The sequence below is a fragment of the Lissotriton vulgaris genome, chromosome 12, assembly GCF_964263255.1.
Source record: "Lissotriton vulgaris chromosome 12, aLisVul1.2, whole genome shotgun sequence".
NCBI classification, from domain to species: Eukaryota; Metazoa; Chordata; class Amphibia; order Caudata; family Salamandridae; genus Lissotriton; species Lissotriton vulgaris.
The window spans coordinates 39,146,140-39,166,465 of NC_141700.1; the positions used below are offsets into that span (position 1 = coordinate 39,146,140).

The 20,326-nt window shown below is 48.8% G+C and overlaps 1 protein-coding gene across 13 annotated transcripts in view; it reads left to right on the plus strand.

The window, feature by feature from the left end:
- The window catches only part of MYO9B (myosin IXB), a 384,903-nt gene that overhangs the window by 287,530 nt on the left and 77,047 nt on the right, over positions 1–20,326 (plus strand). For all 13 annotated transcript variants that reach the window (XM_086946942.1, XM_086946951.1, XM_086946943.1 and 10 more), the window contains 2 exons: positions 5,954–6,937; positions 8,156–8,222. In XM_086946942.1, the coding sequence (XP_086803068.1) occupies positions 5,954–6,937; positions 8,156–8,222 (1,051 nt within the window). The remainder of the gene's footprint in view (positions 1–5,953; positions 6,938–8,155; positions 8,223–20,326) is intronic.

Here is a 20,326-nt window from a genome sequence, read left to right on the forward strand (position 1 = left end):
CTCCCGCTCTCCGTGTGGTCCTGCCAAAATACACTTTTGTTGTGCTTTCCTTCGTGCTCGCATGCCGGCACCCGCCTTCCTGTGCCCCGTTCCCGCCCCCCTACCTGGTAATGAAAGCCTAAGCAGTCCGGTGAGTTTTCAAGTTCTCCTTGTCCCTCCTCCCGCCGTCCCCCCTCCCGCTCTCCCCCCTCCCGCTCTCCGTGTGGTCCTGCCAAAATACACTTTTGTTGTGCTTTCCTTCGTGCTCGCATGCCGGCACCCGCCTTCCTGTGCCCCGTTCCCGCCCCCCTACCTGGTAATGAAAGCCTAAGCAGTCCGGTGAGTTTTCAAGTTCTCCTTGTCCCTCCTCCCGCCGTCCCCCCTCCCGCTCTCCCCCCTCCCGCTCTCCGTGTGGTCCTGCCTAAATACACTTTTGTTGTGCTTTCCTTCGTGCTCGCATGCTGTTCTTCGGAGAGTTAATACGGACTTATCAATGCTTGGCTTAGCTGATTGTGATTCATTTGGAAATATTTGGCTCAGGGGCGTTTAGGGCAGTGTAATTTATGTGTTATGGTTGAGAGTGCTTTATCGGAGTGTGGTTCAGTTGAGTGTGGTTTTGCTGCGTGGGTTAGCTGAGTTTACCTTAGACAGGGTGAAGTTTAGCGGCTGCACATCAGCAGATCGTAGTTTAGTTGATTACCTCTAGCTGGGCGTGCTTCAGCTGCCAGTGGTTCAGCCTGGCACGGACCTGCCGAGGGTTGTAGACTTTTCTAAACGGGCACAAGCTCTGCTAAACTGCTCAGTGTAGCTTACATGGGAGCGCGTTGGTGTATTTTGGAAGGTGTGGCTAACCAGAGTCGACTAGCCGAATGTGCTTTAGACGAGCGGGCCACATAAATGCGGTTCGGCTGGGAGTCGTATGGCAGAGGTTAGTTTAGTTGACGGTGGTTTAACCAGAGGCGCTTGTCAGGGGGTGGGGCGTATTTAACCTGAATGTGGTTTAAAAGAAAGTGGTCCGACTGAGTACTGGAGAGCTGAGAGCGACTTGTTATGACATGGTTTCGCCGACTGTGGGGTTGTGTGTGTGAGTGCTCCAGTTAGTTCTGGGTTAGCTGAGAGGGCTTTGGCTGAGTGGTTCAACTGAGCTGGGTTTATGGGATAGCGGTCTGTTTAGTGTGCCTCGACATGTAGCCTGAAAGTCGTTTAGCTGAGTACAGGTTGGCTAAAATAATTTGCGTGAGTGTGGTTCAGCTGAGCTTGGCTGAGCTGACATTGGCTTATCCGAAACTCGTTTGGTAAGTGCTGTTTCACTAGCAAGGTTTAGCAGCCCTTGGATTACCTGAGAACGGTTTAGATGAGAATGGTTTGGTTGAAGGAGGTTTAGGTTACTATGATTTACCTGAAAGCGGGTTAGATTCGTATGGGTTAGCTAAACGTGATTTGCTTGAGCACAGGTCAACTCAGGGGGCTTGGCTGAGACTATCCAAGGGGGCCTTATGGGCAGTAATTTAGATTGGTGCAGTTTGGATTAGACGAGTGCCTGGTCTGCGGCTGAATTGAAAGTATCTCAAATGAGAGGGGTATGGATGACAGGGGTATGGCTGAGAATGTAGCAGCGATTCAACGGAGATGTTTGTAATTTAATTAAGTGCTGGTTACAGGAGAAGGATAAATGCGATTGTGGTTTAGCTGAGAGTGCTTTACATGAGTGTGACTTGGCCGAGAGTGGCTTCGATGAGTGCGGTTTGGGTTAGATGAGCAGTGGTTCGGAGGAACGGGATTGAGGTGTGACTGAGAGTTGTTTACATGAGTGCTGTTTAGTTAATGGCGAGTAACTAAGGGTGGTTTACATGACAGAGGTATGGCTGAGAGCGGGTTCAATGAGAGTGCTTTAAACGAGATTATTGAGGTTCAGCTGGGAGTGGTTTACAGGAGAGGTGGCTGTGGTTTGACCAAGGGTGGTTTACAAGAGAGGGCTTTAGGTGATTTTTGTTTAGCTGAGAGTTGTTTACATTATTAAAGTTTAGGTATTAGAGTGTGGCTGAGAATGTTTTCATTGAGAGCAATTTAAAGGAGATTGTTATGGTTTAACTGAAGGGGGTTTACAGGAGAGGTGGTTTTGTGGTTTAATTGAGGGTGGTATAGCGGAGAGGGGTTTGGGTGCTTGTGCGGTAGTGTGTTGTGCCAGTCTGTGAGGGGTGTGACTGCTACTCTCGGAGGGCTGTTAGCGCTGCTGGTAGTGTGTGGTGCTAGTCTGTGAGGGGTGTAAGTGCTTGTGATAGTGTGACTGCTACTCTCGGAGGGCTGTTAGCGCTGCTGGTAGTGTGTGGTGCTAGTCTGTGAGGGGTGTGAGTGCTTGTGATAGTGTGACTGCTACTCTCGAAGGGTGATTTGCGCTTCTGGTAGTGTGTGGTACTAGTCTGTGAGGGGTGTGAGTGCTTGTGATAGTGTGACTGCTACTCTCGGAGGGTTAGCGCTGCTGGTACTGTGTGGTGCTAGTCTGTGAGGGGTGTGAGTGCTTGTGATAGTGTGACTGCTACTCTCGGAGGGTTATTAGCGCTGCTGGTAGTGTGTGGTGCTAGTCTGTGAGGGGTGTGACTGCTACTCTCGGAGGGTTGTTAGCGCTGCTGGTAGTGTGTGGTGCTTGTCTGTGAGTGCTTGTGATATTGTGACTGCTACTCTGTTAGACTTTTAGTAGAGTAGGGTTGCTGGTCTTTGAGAGGTGGGAAAGTGCTATTGGTAGAGTAGAGAGAGTGCAGAGTAGAGAGAGTGCAGAGTAGAGAGAGTGCAGAGTAGAGAGAGTGCAGAGTAGAGAGAGTGCAGAGTAGAGAGAGTGCAGAGTAGAGAGAGTGCAGAGTAGAGAGAGTGCAGAGTGACTAGGGAGTGCTAGGGACTGCAGAGTGACTAGGGAGTGCAGAGTGACTAGGGAGTGCTAGGGAGTGCAGAGTGACTGCAAAGTGACTGCTAGATATTAAGCTAATGGCAATGTAAATGACAATGCCATTTATTTATCTGTTTTCAAAACCAACACATAAATACAAATGTTGTCATTTACAATGCCAATAGCTCTAACTTTTCCAAAGGCGAAACCATTGCATTGTAAATGCTTGTTCTTAGTAGGACGTAGGAGTTTCTGTCCGCACTATCATATGTTTTTCGCCATTTGCGTTCTCCTTTTTTGCACAGCAGGTGAGCTTTGGCTACTTCTGGTGTAAACCAGGGGGCGTTAGTTTTAGTTATTGTACCTGCTTTCCTAATGCGTTTAGGTGGGGCACGGATTTTGATTTCGTGTAATATCCAATTGTGGAAAGCTTGGGAGTCTTGTTCAGCATTTCCAGTCATGCTGGGGATCTGGGTCTCAAGGGTAGGTTTGAGTTTAAAGGCTTCTTCTACCTTTTTCCAGTTGACCTGGTTCTCTGTAGGTACACAAGGTTTGAAGGCGTTTATATAATGGGGGGTTCTGATAGAGAATGGGATCAAATTGTGGTCGGTCCAGATTTGTGGGACTGTGGTGTGGGTTTCTAGATCGGGGAAGTTGGAACAGACCCCATCTAAAGTATGTCCCGCTAAGTGGGTGGGTTTGGTTGATCATTTGTTGGAGGTTGAAAATCTCCAAGGTTTGGTGGAAGTTAAGAGTCTGTGCATCCTCTATGGCATCGAGGTGCAAGTTAAAATCACCTAGCAGGGTGACATGAGGGTATCTGATTAAGAGTTGGCCGAGGGTGTCACTGAGGGAATCTAAAAATTTGGTGGCGGTACCTGGTGGACGGTAGATAAGTCCTCCTGAGAATGAGGTGGATTCATTGAGTTTGATAGAGAATCCAAGGGATTCCGCTCCTTTTAGTGAGTCGAGGGTGAAGGTGTGGCATTTAAAGGAGTTGCGTAGTAGCAAGGCAACTCCTCCGCCTCGTCCCTTTAGTCTGTCTTGCCTGAATATGGAGTATCCTTGTGGAAGAGCAGTGGCTAGGTCAGGGTTACTATTGTTCGTGAGCCAAGTCTCCGTTATGAAAAGGCAGTCAAGATTTGACTCCTGAATGAGGTCTTTAATGTCCTGGTTGTGGCAGGTCATGGATCTTGCGTTGATCAACCCTCCAATGAAGGGTGGGTTTTCTTCCCTCAGGTTAACCTGGGGGGCTGCGGTGTTAACCGGGGAGGAGGTCCATCTGCAGAGCCTGCAACTAAAAGGCCCCTTGATGGTGTTAAGGTCAACTTTACAAGTGCAGTGTGCGCCGCTGCGTAAGTTCTTTAGCGAATTGGCTTGGTAAATTAGAGTGGGGAGACCGGGGGCAGAGTTTCCTGCACCTGTCGCGGTCTTGGCGCGGACGGGCGCAGACAGGCTTGCCTTCGGCGCGCAAACGGCGCTCCCGCTGCGCTCGTCCGCTGCGCTTGCGCTGGTGGCACATTTAGGGAGGGGGGTTGTGGGCGTGGCCTGCCAGGGGGCGTGGCCTCGTGTCTCCAGTGTTGGCGTGGTCAAAGTATTGCACCTAACAGCGCTATATCCGCTCAGGTGAAGTGCTTGCCTGGCGGTATTGCCCAGAGTAAGCTGCCAGTCAAGAACAAAGTTTTAAAAGATGTCAAAACAAGCAAATACAATTTTAAAACAAACGAGTATGTCCTCCGGCTTCCGCCTCAGAGGGTGTTAGTTCCAGTAAGCCGCGCTATTGGTCAGCGCTGACTTATAGGCGGGGGTTGTGGGCGTGGCCTGCCAGGGGGCATGGCCTCGTGTCTTGAGTGTTGGCGTGGTCGAAGTAGTGCACCTAACATCGCTATATCCGCTCAGGTGAAGTGCTTGCCTGGCGGTATTGCCCAGAGTAAGCTGCCAGTCAAGAACAAAGTTTTAAAAGATGTCAAAACAAGCAAATACAATTTTAAAACAAACGAGTATGTTCTCCGGCTTCCGCCTCAGAGGGTGTTAGTTCCAGTAAGCCGCGCTATTGGTCAGGCGGGGGGTTGTGGGCGTGGCCTGCCAGGGGGCGTGGCCTCGTGTCTCGAGTGTTGGCGTGGTCTGAAGATAGAGCCGATGCCCATGCGCACTATGGTCCACAGGAGGAATCACCTATCTTGTGGCTTCCAAAGACTTTTCCAGGACAATAATAAAGTGCAATCATCCGAGCCCAACACCAGGTGGCTATCTAATGCACAGTGTGTAACTCTGCAGCTCTACATGCCAAGAACAGATGCATACTGGTAAGAAGCATTTTCCATATAGCTCACACCATCCCCTAAATTGGCTTCTAAGTGGTGTTTGTACTCATTTTGTCAGCTATTCAGTTTGTAAGCCAGAGATTGTAGTTGTGTGATTGCAAATACCTCTATCCACTAAGCTCACCTAATTGCCCTAGGAATAGTATCTGAGCAGTGGCGAAACATAATATGAAAAAATAGTTGACTTTTTTTTAACATCCCATTTGATATGAATTTTCTTACCTTTTTAACATCTTGCAATCCGAATTCTGTTGTCACTGTTTTTAAAAACTATCGTACCACTCAGAGCTTGTAAATTGTAGACTCGTTTATCGTGGCACCTAGTGAATGTTCACCATAGCCTTACTTTAGTTTTAAGGAAGTGTGGGTCTTGGCTTTGGGAGCAGGTCCTCCGATTGTGAAACAGGAAAACATACTAAAGGGGAAGCCACACCATGAAATATAGTGATGCCCACCAACGGGTGTAAGTAATTTTCACTCCGTTTTGCAAACCTCTTTGGGTCTTAACTTTGGTAATTGAAGGCCAGGCAAGTGGCAAAGATCAGCACAAATGATGCTTAAGTAAGTGCAACATTGATAAATGCCTTTGTTTGTTTGAAGTTCAGATGTTTTTCCTCACCGAAAAGGGTGTTTCAACAAGTTGGACAATTTGCTGCATTTGAGTTGAAAATAAAGATTACAAGCGATCGGTGTTCAGCAAAAGGTTGTGTTTTCCCAGCCTGGCATAAAGTTGGAAAAAACATGATTTTATGATTATTTTTCTTAACAGGTTTCATCAAATGAAGCAGGAAATGGAAAGGAAATTACAAGAAGCCAAAGAGAGGGAGCAGGAGTTTTTGCAGGCAAAGAAGAGAGAGGAAGAACTGAAACAGGCATCTCTGAACGGAGTTCCTAAAGTGGAAAAAGCAGAGAAGTCGAAACCGAGTAAAGTCTCAATGCGAGAGGAGGAATCGGGTAGGGGTGGTGAGGAAAACCAGGATCTCGATATTTCGAAGAAGCCTGTATTGGTCACTATGAAGAACATTCCGGATGCTAATAAAAGGTCAGTCAGCCTCCGCGAAAAGCGAGAATATCGTAGGCAGATAGGGCTGGAACATGACAAATTGCAGAACAAGATCTCTACGATTTCACAGGACGAGCCCTTAACCCCCACTGGCGGGGAACTGAATGGTGGTATAGAGAACAAGAGCGAGATACAGTTGCCAGTTCAAGAGTTAAATAAAAACCTAAAAGAAGAGTTGAATAAAGTGTCAACGAATGATACTGTGGTGGAGAAAAAAGTATTGTCGGACAAGGGTAATGCCAAAGAAGTCAGTAGTGTAGATAAGACACATCGTAAAACTATATCTGATTCAAAGGTTTATGTGGCAGATATGCGTGACATAAATGCCAACTGCCAACAAGTGGAACCGAAGCAAACGGTGGACAAGCAGGATGGTAACATCACCAGTAGACCAACAAGCCTCCCACTAAACCTTAACAATAACTTTACTCCTGTGACCAGCTGTACGGGAAAGCCACAGGATGTTCCTGGGGATAGAACGGTGGCTGATCCCAGCAAAGCTGTCACCAACGCACCAGACAGTCCGACCGGGGCTCCCATCCAGAGGTACCATGACCAGCATGCACTCAAGATAAAAGCAGAAAATTGGAAAGGAAAGAGGCAGCCTGACACGGGGTCCAGTGATACAGCCAAGGAGAAAGTTAGCGAGAATCTTCCTACTATAGACACTCCACGGGGGAGAACACCAGAGTAAGCACTCAATTTATTTTTTTTATACATTCACTTTTCTTCAACCCTTCCTACACTGCTTATTCTCTATTCCATCTTCCTTCATTCATTGCATTCTTTTCTCCCTTTTTGTGCTAGCCCTTAGCGGTTTACTTTCCCTTTCTTCATTCCTTCTGCCTTCATTCATGTTTTCCATCCTTTTTCTCTCCTCCATTGTTCCTTCCATTTGACATTCTTCCCCTATTTTATTCACCTCTCCTCTGCTGCATTTGTTTGTATAAGTAAACTCTGTGGTAACCCAGTGAGCCTTGAATGGACTGTTTGCATCTACTGCACACAACCAGAACTGTAAAACCTCTTTTAAGATGGCGATCTGCATGGGGAGAAGTAAGGCAGTTTAAGTGAACAAAGGGGCAGATGTATCAAAATACCTATTTGCAAATCTCAAATAGCGATTTTTTGAGAATCGCTATTTGAGAATGGCAAAATGGTATGCATAAAAAAAATCGCAATTTTTTAGCGATTTCTTAAAATTCTTAATTGCAATTAGCAAATTGCTAATCGCAATTAAGGAATAATTTCCCATTCATTTCTATGGGCCAGGAGGCCCATAGGAGTGAATTTGAAGTTATTCTCAATTTGAGAATCGCAAATTGGGAATAATTTCAAGGGTGTCATAAGGACACTTCTGAAATTTACATGTGTGCACATATGGCGCACATACATGCCCTAAGGGGGCATGTATGTGCGCCACATGGCACCTTCACAAATGGCAAAAAGTGCATTTGTGAAAGAAATCGCAAATTACCACCAACCTCAAGTTGGTGGTAATTTGCGATTTCTTAGTTAGGAATCGCACAACTTGGGTGCTTCATACATCGCAATTTGCGATTCCTTAAATGCTGACGCAAAGTTAAGGAATCTCAAATTTTGCGATTCCTTAATTTTGCAATGCAATTTTAATAAAACATCGCATTTTCCCGAATTTTTTCTTTTTCTTTTTTTTTTTTTTTTTTATTGTCGCAAACGCTGCTTTTTTGCGAATCGCACCGTTTGCGACAAATAAATCGTTTGCTACATCTGCCCCGAAGTCCTTATTTCAAGGACTGTAGCAGGGAATTAATGTACTCTTTGCTGGATAATGCTGGTAGATTCCTTGAAACTTGGCATGATGCAGAATAAAGTTGCCTGGTTCTATGCATCTGAATTCAAGTCTCTGGTCTCTTTGTGTTGGTGTAGGAAGAAGACCGTCGCCCCCCTGATGGATGATGTTCCTGCTGGCCCTAATGTTCCACCCGTAATTCAGGTACCTCTGCCCCTTTTTTAATCATTGATCCATCCAACTTTTCCAGGGAACCCTTGAAGAGTTCCACTGTACTCTAAGAACCAGGTACAGACACTGCTCCAGAGGAGAGACTGTGTAGAAGTCTTGTTGTTAAAAATCAGTACTTGGCTGTTAAATAAATATCTTCGTAGTGATTGGTGAGGAGTAAATTGGTTTCTTTGTGATGACGATACCTTTTAAGTGTCCAATACAAGCAATGCACAAATGTTGCAAACACCCTTTTGAGAAGAGATTGATTTGAGGAAGCAAACAGCTTTTACCTCAGCACGACAATATGTTTATGAGCAGATTTTAATAGTTGATCCCGCACTCCAAAGGGTAATATGTTTAATGCATGTCAGACGTAGTTTGATTTTTCCTTGGAATGCTCCTATCTTTGCTGTGTTTGAGGTACTATTGAGAAGACTAACCCTTCTTGTACAGCAGAAGTGACACAAATATACTCTCCTTAAATTGAGACCTATTTTATTATTTATGATCCTCTAGACTTTGATGCTTCTCTGAAGTCTTTAATTATATCTGCATAAGTAGAAATCTTAAGAATGTCGGCTAAGGATTAGTTACTTACCTGTAATCCTAGTTCTCTTCCAGGGGTATCCTCATCAAAGTCATAAGCATTAGAATATTCCCGCCCATGCGCGGGACCCCGGAAACAATATATTATATGTGCCCCACATATACATATACATATATATATAAATATATATATATAAAAATAAGCAATCGCAGCCAAATAAAACAGTAGAGCTGGAATATGCTGTGAAGAATTTCCACCATACATGTGTATTAGCATTAGAAACATGATAAACAACACAAATGCTTGTTTAGAAACTGTTTTAATGCTTAGAAAACAGCAGAAATTCTTATAAGACACTGTAAGCATATACAGCTCCCAGGCTGCATTGCAAATACCCAGTCTAAAAAGACTGAAAAGCTAACCCTGTGGCTGCATGTACCAAAACTGACGCTGTGCCTTTAAGGCACCTCTGCCCCTAGCTTCCCATCATGCCTCAGGGGTTACAGTTAGGTCAGTTGTTCTTTTCGGAGACTGAAAACAAAACCATGGTAATAACAGGTTAAAACATCTCCTACTTCATAAACAAAGTCCTTTGCCCGGGGAGGCGGGAGGGTTGCTTATGACTTTGATGAGGATACCCCTGGAAGAGAACTAGGATTACAGGTAAGTAACTAATCCTTCTCTTCCAGGGGATCCTCATCAATAGTCATAAGCATTAGAATAGAGTAGCGAGCCTCACCTCATCCCTGCGGGCAAAGGAATCAACAGGTAACATTCACATTCGTAGGCCCAAACAGTAGGCCTTATACTACCCAAATAGGTTTCTCAAGGAGGCTTGCCCTACTTGAGAATCCGCTCTGGAATCAGACTCTAGGCAATAATGCCTTGTAAAGGTATGGACTGATTTCCATGTCGCAGCCTTGCAAATTTCTGACATGGGAATGTCATGTAAAAACGCTGTTGTGGCTGCCTTCCCTCTAGTGGAATGAGCTGTGGGTGATTGTAACAAAGGTTTGCCAGCCAGCTGGTATGCTAGTTTGATACATGAGACAATCCATCTGGAGATGGACCTCTTGGCTGCCGCAAACCCGGTCCTCATTGACCCATAATTGACAAAGAGTTGGTCTGTCTTTCTGGTGCCCTTTGTTCTTTCTAGGTAAAACTTTAGCACCCGTTTAAGATCTAACGAGTGCAACGACCTCTCAGCTGGGGTCGATGGGTTAGGAAAGAACGAAGGAAGGGTAATCGTTTGGTTTATATGAAAATCCGATACCACTTTTGGAAGGAAAGAGGGGTGAGCTCTCATTACCACTCTGTTGTGGTGAAACACCGTGTAGGGTTCCTTGGTGCAGAGTGCTTGAATCTCGCTAACCCTGCGAGCAGAGGTTATTGCCACCAAGAAGGCCGCCTTCCAAGTGAGATGCTGCAAGGAGGCCTTGTGTATAGGTTCAAACGGTGCAGACATCAGCCTGGAGAGAACCAGGTTCAACTCCCAGGGAGGAGAAGGATTTCTCACAGGGGGATAGACCTTCTTCAATCCCTGAAGGAAATCCTTAACCACTGGGACCTGAAAAAACGACGTTTGTGTAGGTGATTTTCTGTACGCTACTATGGCAGATAGGTGAACCCTGATAGAAGCGTATTTCAACCCTGATGTCGCTAGGTAAAGGAGGTAAGGGAGGACTACCTCTTCTTGTCCTGTGGTGGGATCAAAGCCATGGTCCCTACACCAAATGAAAAATCTCTTCCACTTGAATGCATAAGACGCCCTAGTGGAAGGCCTCTTTGCCTCTTTTAAAATATTCATACATTCTGGAGGCAGATTTAAGTGTCCGTATTGCAAGACCTCAGGAGCCATGCAGTCAGGTTCAGTGACGGGAGGTTGGGATGCAGGATCCTCCCGTTCATTTTGCTCAACAGGTCTGGTCTGCATGGCAGACGTCTGTGTGGACACAGCGACAGATGTAATAGGTCTGGATACCACCATTGTCGCGGCCAATCCGGAGCAACTAGGATCATGTCCATGCTCGATCTGATGAGCTTGGCCACCACCTTCGGAATCAGAGCCAGAGGAGGAAACGCATAGGCGAACATTCCTGTCCACTCCAGCAGGAGAGCGTTCCCTTGTGTCCCTGGTCGGTGGAACCTGGACGCGAAGGCGTGGCATTTGGCGTTTTCGTCGTCCGCGAATAAATCTATGTCTGGATGGCCCCAGCAACGGAAGAGTTCTTCGACTACTTCGTCGTTTAGCACCCAGTCTGGCTGATCTTCGAAGTGCCTGCTGAGTGCGTCCGCCTTTGTGTTTAGCTCGCCTGGAAGGTGTACTGCCACCACCGACAGTCCCCGAGCCAGAAGCCAGTGCCATATGGCTTGGGCCTCCTGAGACAGAGGGCGAGACCGTGTTCCTCCCTGCTTGTTCAGATAGAACATTGTTGTAGTGTTGTCCGTCTGAACCAAGATCTTGTCCGTTGTGATTGCTGGAAGGAACGCTTTGAGCGCCAGATGTACTGCTCGAAGTTCCAGCATGTTGATATGGTAAGTCTGAAGGTTGGTCGACCAGCGACCCTGAATCTGAAGACGACCCATGTGAGCACCCCAACCTTCCAGAGATGCGTCCGTTATCACAGACATCGAAGGAAGAGGCTGCTGAAAAGGGACTCCCTGCAAGACATTCCGAGGGCGAGTCCACCACTGTATTGAGGATAGTGCTGCTTGAGATAGGATGATTCGATCCTCCCAATCTCCAGTCGCTTGGTCCCACTGGTCTTCCACAGACTCTTGAAGAGGACGCATCCTCAACCTGGCGTTTGGAATTAGGAAGATGCAGGACGCCATGGAGCCCAGTAGAGACGCTACTTCTCGCACCTTTGGACGAGGAGACTGAAGTAACTTTCTGCATTTCTGCCCCATGGAAGATAGTCTCTCCTGCGAAGGAAACGCTCTTCCTAAATTTGTGTCTAGGACCGCTCCCAGATAGTGGATGGTTTGCGTGGGATGCAGGACTGACTTTTCTGTGTTCACGTGGAGCCCAAGCCTGTGTAGTTGTTGAAGACACAGACGACAGTCTTTGGTGGCTTGATGAGGGGACTGGCTCTTCAGGAGCCAGTCGTCCAGATATGGGTACACAAACAGACCTTTTTTGTGTAGACATGCCGCTACCACTGCCATGCACTTGGTGAACACCCTTGGTGCGGATTTCAGACCGAACGGAAGTACTTTGTACTGGTAATGCTTGTTCCCTACCAGAAACCTCAAGTACTTCCGATGACCTGGTGTGATAGGAATGTGGAAGTACGCGTCCTGTAAATCCACCGAACACATCCAATCTCCACTTTGTAGATGAGGACATATCTGATGAAGTGCCAGCATGCGAAACTTCTCTTTGACCACCACTTTGTTGAGGGACCGAAGATCTAGAATCGGTCTGAACTTGTCCTCTTGGTCTCTTTTGGGGACTAGAAAATACCTTGAGTACACTCCTCTCCCCCTTTGGGATGGGGGTACCTCTTCGATTGCGTTTTTCTGCAAGAGGACGCTCACCTCCCTTTTGAGGAGGTTTAGATGGTACGAGCGAGTCTTTTTTGGAGGAATCGGTTGTGGTCTCTTCCGGAAACGTAGCGCATATCCATTGCGCAGTATATTCAGCACCCACTGATCTTTTGTGATGCTGACCCACTCTTCCAGGTGTTGCGAAGCACTTCCTCCCACTGGAGTGGGTAACGGCGCCAGAGGAAGCCACTGCTCAGGCCTTGCCTCCTCTGGGCGTGGCAGAGGACTGATGATGTCCGCCTCTGCCTCTGCCTGATTTTCCTCCTCTGTATTGTGTCTTCCCTTGTGGCTTGTTCTGAGACCATTGAGGGGTTTGAACCCTCTGTTGGCCTCCCCGGTTCTTGTTGGTCTTGAAGCGTCGCTTGAACGGCTCTTCTTTTCCAGACCAACCGCCTTCACCGTGTCCAATTCGGTTTTCATGCGGGTCATTTCCTGATCGGCATGCTCCCCAAAGAGTGAAGATCCTGAGAAGGGCAGATTGAGGATGCGTTGCTGGGCATCTGGTTTGAGACCCGTCAACCGCAACCAAGAAGATCTTCTTGCGCAAACCCCATGCGAGTAGGCATGTCCTGCTAGGAGTGCGTTATCTGCGGACGAACTGATCATTTGGTTTGCCACCAAACAGCCCTCCGTCACTGTTTCCTCAAAGTCCTTCTGGTCCTCCTTGGGCAATTTCTCTTTGAATCGTTCCATGGAGTCCCACAGTGCTCTATCATATCTGCCGAGAAGTGCTGAGGCACTAGAGACTTTCAGTGATGAAGCTGCTGTGCTGCACACTCTGCGTCCCCAAGAATCTTGGGTCTTGCTGTCCTTGTCAGGAGGAACTGAAGAAGAGGGTGCGACTGCGTGATTCTTCCTAGCTGAGGCTACGATAACCGAGTCCGCCGCAGGCTCCCCTTTAACAAAGATTGGATCCGAGTCGGCCGGCCTATACTTTTTCTGGATACGTGCCGGAACCGCTCTGATTGCCGCTGGCGTGAGGAAGACCTCCTTGATTGGGTCCATTATCCCTGGAACCAATGGGAGCAAAGGCCGTGAATATGATTTGTGCCGAAGGGTCTCAAAAATTACAGTAGTGGAAACTTCTGGAACAGCCATTTCTATTTGAAGTTTTTGAGCGCCCCTTTGAAGAACGTCTAGGTATGTGTTGACGTCGTCAAGCGGGGAAGCTCTGGAGTGAGGGCTGTCTGCCAGCGTTGGGGAGTAATCCCTTTTAGAAGATCTTGAAGAGGATGAGGAGGAGGTTGATGGTGTTCTCCTTCTCCTGTGGTGAGATTTTACCTTCCTCATTGGCGATCTTCTCGGTCGGTCTTCCCTTCGAGGAGAACGTGATTCTCTCCGACGCTCCCTTCGTGGAGATCTCGACCTCTCAGTTCGTTTCTCCCTTCTCGGCGTTTGAGATCTGGGATGCTCTCTCCGCGGTGATCGGGAGACCCTGGGGGTATGTGACCTTTCCGCTCTCCTCTCCCGAGAGCGTGATTGGTGCCTGATAGGACTCTGTCTGTCTGCCTCTTCTACCAGTCTCTGAAGAGGTGACCTGTGGAGTGGGCTTACATATCTGTGCAGCCTCTCCGTCGCTCCAGAATCCTTCCACGTGTGCAAAGGAGCATACCATCTTGGCGAGAGTGTTATCTTTCGCTGGGGCAACGGACTTCTACTCCTGGAACTGGACCTCGATGAGCTAGAGGCCCTTGAGGAGGAATGGTGAGAAGCCGATTGGGTCACCAAAATAGTCGAAGGCACTGAAGGGGATTTTCGTCTCACCGGTGTTGGCGGACGTCTTAGAAGTCTTTCCCTTGACGTTGGACGCCTCTGCGGCGTCGACGGAGTGATAATCTTCGACGTCGAACGCCTCGATGACGACCTGTGTTCTCTCGACGTCGACCTGTGATGTCGAGCCGCTGACGGTGTCTTTTCCCTCGACGTCGAACAGCGTCGTCCCGCCTTCGACGGAGGTCTCGACGTCGAACGGCGTTGCCCTGCCGTCGACGGAGGTCTCGACGTCGAGCGGCGTTGCCCTGCCGTCGACGGAGGTCTCGACGTCGAACGGCGTTGCCCTGCCGTCGACGGAGGTCTCGACGTCGGCCGACGTTGGTCTGTCGGCGACGGAGATGGCCTTCGACGTCCTGTCGTCGACGAAGCCCTTGATGTCGATCTGGCATGTGGCGACGGCGGAGGATCGGACATCCTCGACGTCGAGCGCCGACACGTCTTCGACGATGATCCCTTCCTCGACGACGATCGTCCGAGGGGGCTCTTGCTCCTCGACGCCGAGCGCCTCCGTGGAGACTTCGGCGGAGGTGTCACACTCTTCGAAGCCTGTCGACGTTGGGACGACGGCGAGTGTATTCTGTCTCTCGACGCCGACCGTCGCCTGGTTGACGGCGGCGGAGTTGACTTACGTCTTGACGTCGATCTTCTCGTCGACGGAGATCTCGTGGCTTCTCTCGACGCCGATCGTCGCCTAGTTGACGACGGCGGAGCTTTCTTCGTCGTCGGTGATTTTCCTTTCGACGACGATTTCCTCGTCGACGCCGGTCCCGACGTCGACGGAGCTTTATCTTTCGATTTTTCCATCAGATGTTGTTTTTTCAGCGCCGAGCCCGGCGCTGAGGTCGATGGACGCTCTGACTTGCCTTTAGAGGGAGTTCTGGGTCTCTTTGAACTCTTCCTCTCTGTAGATCTTCCCCTCATGGATCTTTGGGCCAAACCATAGAGCCTGTTCCTCTCCCTGTCTTTTAAAGTTCTGTCAGACAGGTTTTGACAATGAGAACAGTCCTTTGGATCATGATCTTCTGGCAAGCATAAAATACAGACCTCATGAGAGTCCGTTTTTGCCTTCTTGTGGCCACAAGAAGGGCAATCATCGAATAATGAAGGCATCCTGACAGGAAAAACCTCACAAAAATTCGACTGTTAAGCAGTTATTTACTTGACCCTGATGTAAAAAGTCAAAGTAAATCAAAAAAATGTTCTTTAGAAGCTTTTCTGACTGAAAAAGGCAGAAAAACTGTGGAGCTGTGTATCCAGGGTCCTTCCTGAAGGAGCCGGAAAGAACAACTGACCTAACTGTAACCCCTGAGGCATGATGGGAAGCTAGGGGCAGAGGTGCCTTAAAGGCACAGCGTCAGTTTTGGTACATGCAGCCACAGGGTTAGCTTTTCAGTCTTTTTAGACTGGGTATTTGCAATGCAGCCTGGGAGCTGTATATGCTTACAGTGTCTTATAAGAATTTCTGCTGTTTTCTAAGCATTAAAACAGTTTCTAAACAAGCATTTGTGTTGTTTATCATGTTTCTAATGCTAATACACATGTATGGTGGAAATTCTTCACAGCATATTCCAGCTCTACTGTTTTATTTGGCTGCGATTGCTTATTTTTATATATATATATTTATATATATATGTATATGTATATGTGGGGCACATATAATATATTGTTTCCGGGGTCCCGCGCATGGGCGGGAATATTCTAATGCTTATGACTTTGATGAGGATCCCCTGGAAGAGAAACACTAAAACCCATCTGCCTCCTCCTAGAAACTAGTGTCAGCGGTCTATGGGTGATGCATGGGTGTGGTGGTGTTGCTAGCTGGAGAATGGCGTTGATTGTTCTCAATTTACTTGGATCCTTCAGCACCTCCCAGATTTCTTCAAAGGGTGTTATGACATTGCATCCCTCAGTTGTGTAGGCGGTTTAATCACTGCTCATGTTTCCTGTTGAGTTCCTACTCTAAAGCTGTCAGCATTTCTAGAAGTTATACAATGTCATGCCTAAACATGACGGCCATTCAATATTTTTATTCTAAACACATCCTTGGTCAAAGCTTTGGGAGTGAATGACTTCAAAGACAATTCAAAATTGAAGTTCTTCGATAACTGCAAGTGTCATGTGTACACCATCTATTTTTCACTTTTTTGTAATGAATTCTGGAGTTATTGTGGCTGTATGTGCTTGTCTAAATACATGGAAAGACCCCGGCTTGTCATAGGTTTTACAGGGCGCGGGTAAATCACCTCCTACAAGCCCACGCCTTCCACTTATGCAGGGTGGCATGAGCACCTGGCATGAATTCCTGATTCAAGGTTTTACAAAAAAAGTAATTCCAGTTTTTTCTACACCATCTGGCACCATCAAGTGACATTTCCATTTTGGTTGCTTTATCATTAGTAATAAAAAAAAAAATTAACAGGCTTGCTTTATAAATCCACTAACCTAGATTTTGATCCACTGTTATGGTGGCCCTGGACAAACCTCATGCCTGAACACGTAGTTGATTTACCTTCAAGCAGGAGTAAAGTTTAGAACATGACATAACATGGAGCACACCACCTCCGAGATGTCCCAGAATATTAGATCCCTTCAGCCATTTAAAAAAATATGTCTCAGTATACGCAGATGGAAGTGTTTTTTAAGCTCTTCAGTCCGTGGTAGGGTTTTTTTCTGTTGTCACAACATTGAAAATTAGTTGATTTCTGATGACCCCAAAGGTCTTTAGTAGATGTAATGTAAGTATTTGTTGCCTCAAAGTAAGTCTTTTGAATGGATTAAAGGTAGATTCGATATCCACAATACACAGTGATATCTTAACACATTTCAGGTTGTATGATTATTCATATATGGATGGTGTAAAGCAAAGATAATTTTCTGTGAGCAGGGATATATATTAAGAAGTTGCTATTCTTACCTAAACCTGGGCACGTAGGATCATTAATAATCCTAACTGGTCAACTAATTCCTCTCATCCATGCATGGACCCCAGAACACTTAATCCATCCGCTATCTCCAAAGAGGGTGCACAACATTTTATGTCCAATGTAAAAAATAAAAAAATTACACCCTTCTATATGGACATTCTGATGGTTACTTTGTTACTTTTAACTTCAAATTCCTTACCATAAGATTATCCTCAAGCGTTCCAGCCTGAATCAGGGGAATTTTCTCAGCAATGCTCCTGCACACTGATAAGTAATGCCATGTGGCTCTGCTGTGATTTCGTACCACCCTGAAAGTGACGGAGTGGAGTCACGTATGTGGAGTCCGTCACAGAATAGAGTTCGTTTTTTTCATTCTGTGGCCTTAGATGCAGATTCAGAGCTCCACTCCCAACTTTATCGTCTAAAGGCGACTTCAGATTTATCTCAAAGAATGTGCCAGGATTTAAATAGTTCCAAAAGCAGATTTTGGTCACAGACCTGCAAGATGTGGGCCTTGGGTGCTTGACTCATGTCACAACTCGAAATAATGCAATAAATGTTGCTTCACGTGCCTGAAGGTGATCCAGAAGCAGGAGGCAAAACTGTATGTTGCTGAACATGACAAGAGGATGCTCCCACTTCAAGGCACAGGGTTGTTCACGATCATGTTCTAAGCTAATATGGTACCCAGAGCTCATGAGCATTTCTCTTTGATTCTGCTATCTGAAAGAGACACATTAGTGATAGATTCCTTACCTTAGAATATCCCCAGGCGTTAGACTGGATCCGGAAATTTTTGCGTAGCAGTACCCTTGCGCGTCGGTAGGCGTCGTCTGCGGCTCCGCGTCCGTCGTGGGCGCCGTGATGACGTCGTCGGAGTACTTAGACGCCGCCTCCGCATGCTGACGTCAGTTCTTCTTTTTTCCGCGCTAGCAAGCGCAGATCTGGAAAAAACAGTAACCCTTAGTCAATTTTTGACTAACTTTTTGGATCACTTTTGATCCTTTCTCGAAGCCATAGGGATGCCTGGATTCAAGCACTGCGAGGATTTTTGGGTAGCAGTACCCTTGCGCGTCGGTAGGCGTCGTCTGCGGCTCCGCGTCCGTCGTCCACGTCGTGGGTGCCGTGATGACGTCGTCGGAGTACTTAGACGCCGCCTCCTGTGCTGACGTCAGTTCTTCTTTTTCCCGCGCCAGCAAGCGCAGATCTGGAAAAAGCAGTAACCCTTAGTCAATTTTTGACTAACTTTTTGGATCACTTTTGATCATTTCTCGAAGCCATAGGGATGCCTGGATTCAAGCACTGCGAGGATTGCGACCGCACGATGTCGGTCACGGATCCTCACCACCTGTGCCTAACTTGTCTAGGCGTCGACCACGACGACACGGCCTGCTCCGACTGCCGGGCCCTCTCTTCGAAAGCCAGGCGGGAGTGGTCCCGCAGTCGACTCGAACTCCGGCAGTCGGCCCCGCGCCGCGAGAGGTCCCGGTCCCATGGGAGGTCGAGGGACAGGTCACGGGCTCGGAGCCACCACAGCTCAGAGAGTCGGCACCACTCCTCCGGGTCGAAGTCGTCGTCGGGTAAGAAACACAAGAAGTCGAAGAGGTGTCATCGCTCTTCTGACTCCCCCCGACGCTCGCGCGATGCAGCCGGGGGTTCGGGTGACACCGCCCATGCGGCTCCGCCGGAGTCGCGGGCGTCGCGGCCTGCTCCACACCCTCCGGTCCCTGGGCAAGACGCGAGGAGATCGAGCGCTTCCTCATGGCCATGAGGTCCCTCTCTCCTCCGACGGGCTCCGCGAGGCCTTCGGCCCAGTGGACCCGTCTGGGGCCCCTAGCGGGTCGGGGGCTTCGGCCCGACACCGCAGGGCCCCACGGTCCCGGCGCCTTCGGGCCCTGCGCCGCGGGACCCCACTGGACCCGCTTCGGGATCTGGATCGTCGCCGGTGGACCTTACGACCCCCCCGGCGTCGTCCTCAGGTGGCGCCGTCCCCGATGCCTCCTTTGTTCCGGTTCGGACGTCTAAACGGCGCCACTTTCGACAGCGCTTGGGGAGTTTTACTTCAATGAACCGGCCCCATTAATTGAAAACTCTGAGTATCAGGAGATGGGTGATGAGGAAGATTCGGAGGGGTCTGAGGACCCTCTGACCCGAGAATGTCAGTCTCATGAGGACTGGACAGGGGAACTTGGGGAGGCCAGTTGTCTGGACACCTCTCCAGACACTGGTTTTGTCTCCCCTCCTACCGTGGCTTCAGAGGAGGGGCCAACCTATAGTGTGGTGTTGATGAGGGCTGCCAAGGCCTTGGGCCTTGAGCCCCCCTTCGCGGCCGTGAGGACTAACCTCCCCACTGAGGTCCTTAAACCGCAGTCAAGCTCGGCCGAGCCTCTGCTGCCCTTTAATGAGGCCTTGACCGACGTTCCTTTGGGCACTTGGTCCAGGCCCGCTACGGGTTCGCCCGTAGATAGGAACGTGGCCAGACGCCACCGCCCGGCCCCGGGGCGACCCATGTTTCCTGTCTACTCACCCCACCCTCGAGAGCCTGGTCATCCAGGCATCCAATTCCCATACCCCATTCCCGTCGGCTCCGCCGGACAGGGAATCCAAGAGGTACGAGCAGTCTGGGACTGCGATCTTCCAACAACGCATGCCTCTTGGGCCGCTATACCCGCTCTCTGTGGGAGACGGTTGAGGAAGTGCTGCCAGAGTGTCAGTTGGAGATACGGGCCAAACTCGGCCAAGCCCTTGTGGAGGGCCAGTATGCAGCCAAATATTCTATCCGGTGTGGGCTGGATACCACCGACTCACTAGGTAGAGCAATGGCAACGACAGTGGAGGTTAGACGCCACACCTGGTTGAGGTCCGCCAACTTTTCGGCCGATGTCCAAAACACACTGACGGACATGCCGTTTAATGGCCGTCGCCTTTTTGGCGACAAGGCAGACCATGCGCTTGAGCGCTTTAAGGACTCCAGGGCTACGGCCAAGTCCTTGGGCCTCTCGGTCCCGCTCCAGCAAACGGGTGCCTTTCGCTCCTTTCGTGGCCAAGGAAGAGGCGCCCCCCACGTGCTGCCAGCCACACGCCGCAGACTAACTTCCAGCGCGGTGGTGGCCTTGGAAATCGCCGCGGAGGTGGTTGGGGACAACGGCGAGGCCAGTCCATACCTTCCCCCGCAGCATCCGCCTCTAAACCCTCCTAGTCTGTGCTTTTCGGCCCATGTGACGCCAGTGGGGGGCAGGGTTCGCCATCACCACTCTCACTGGCGCACTGTCACTTCGGACAGGTGGGTGCTGCAGATCGCC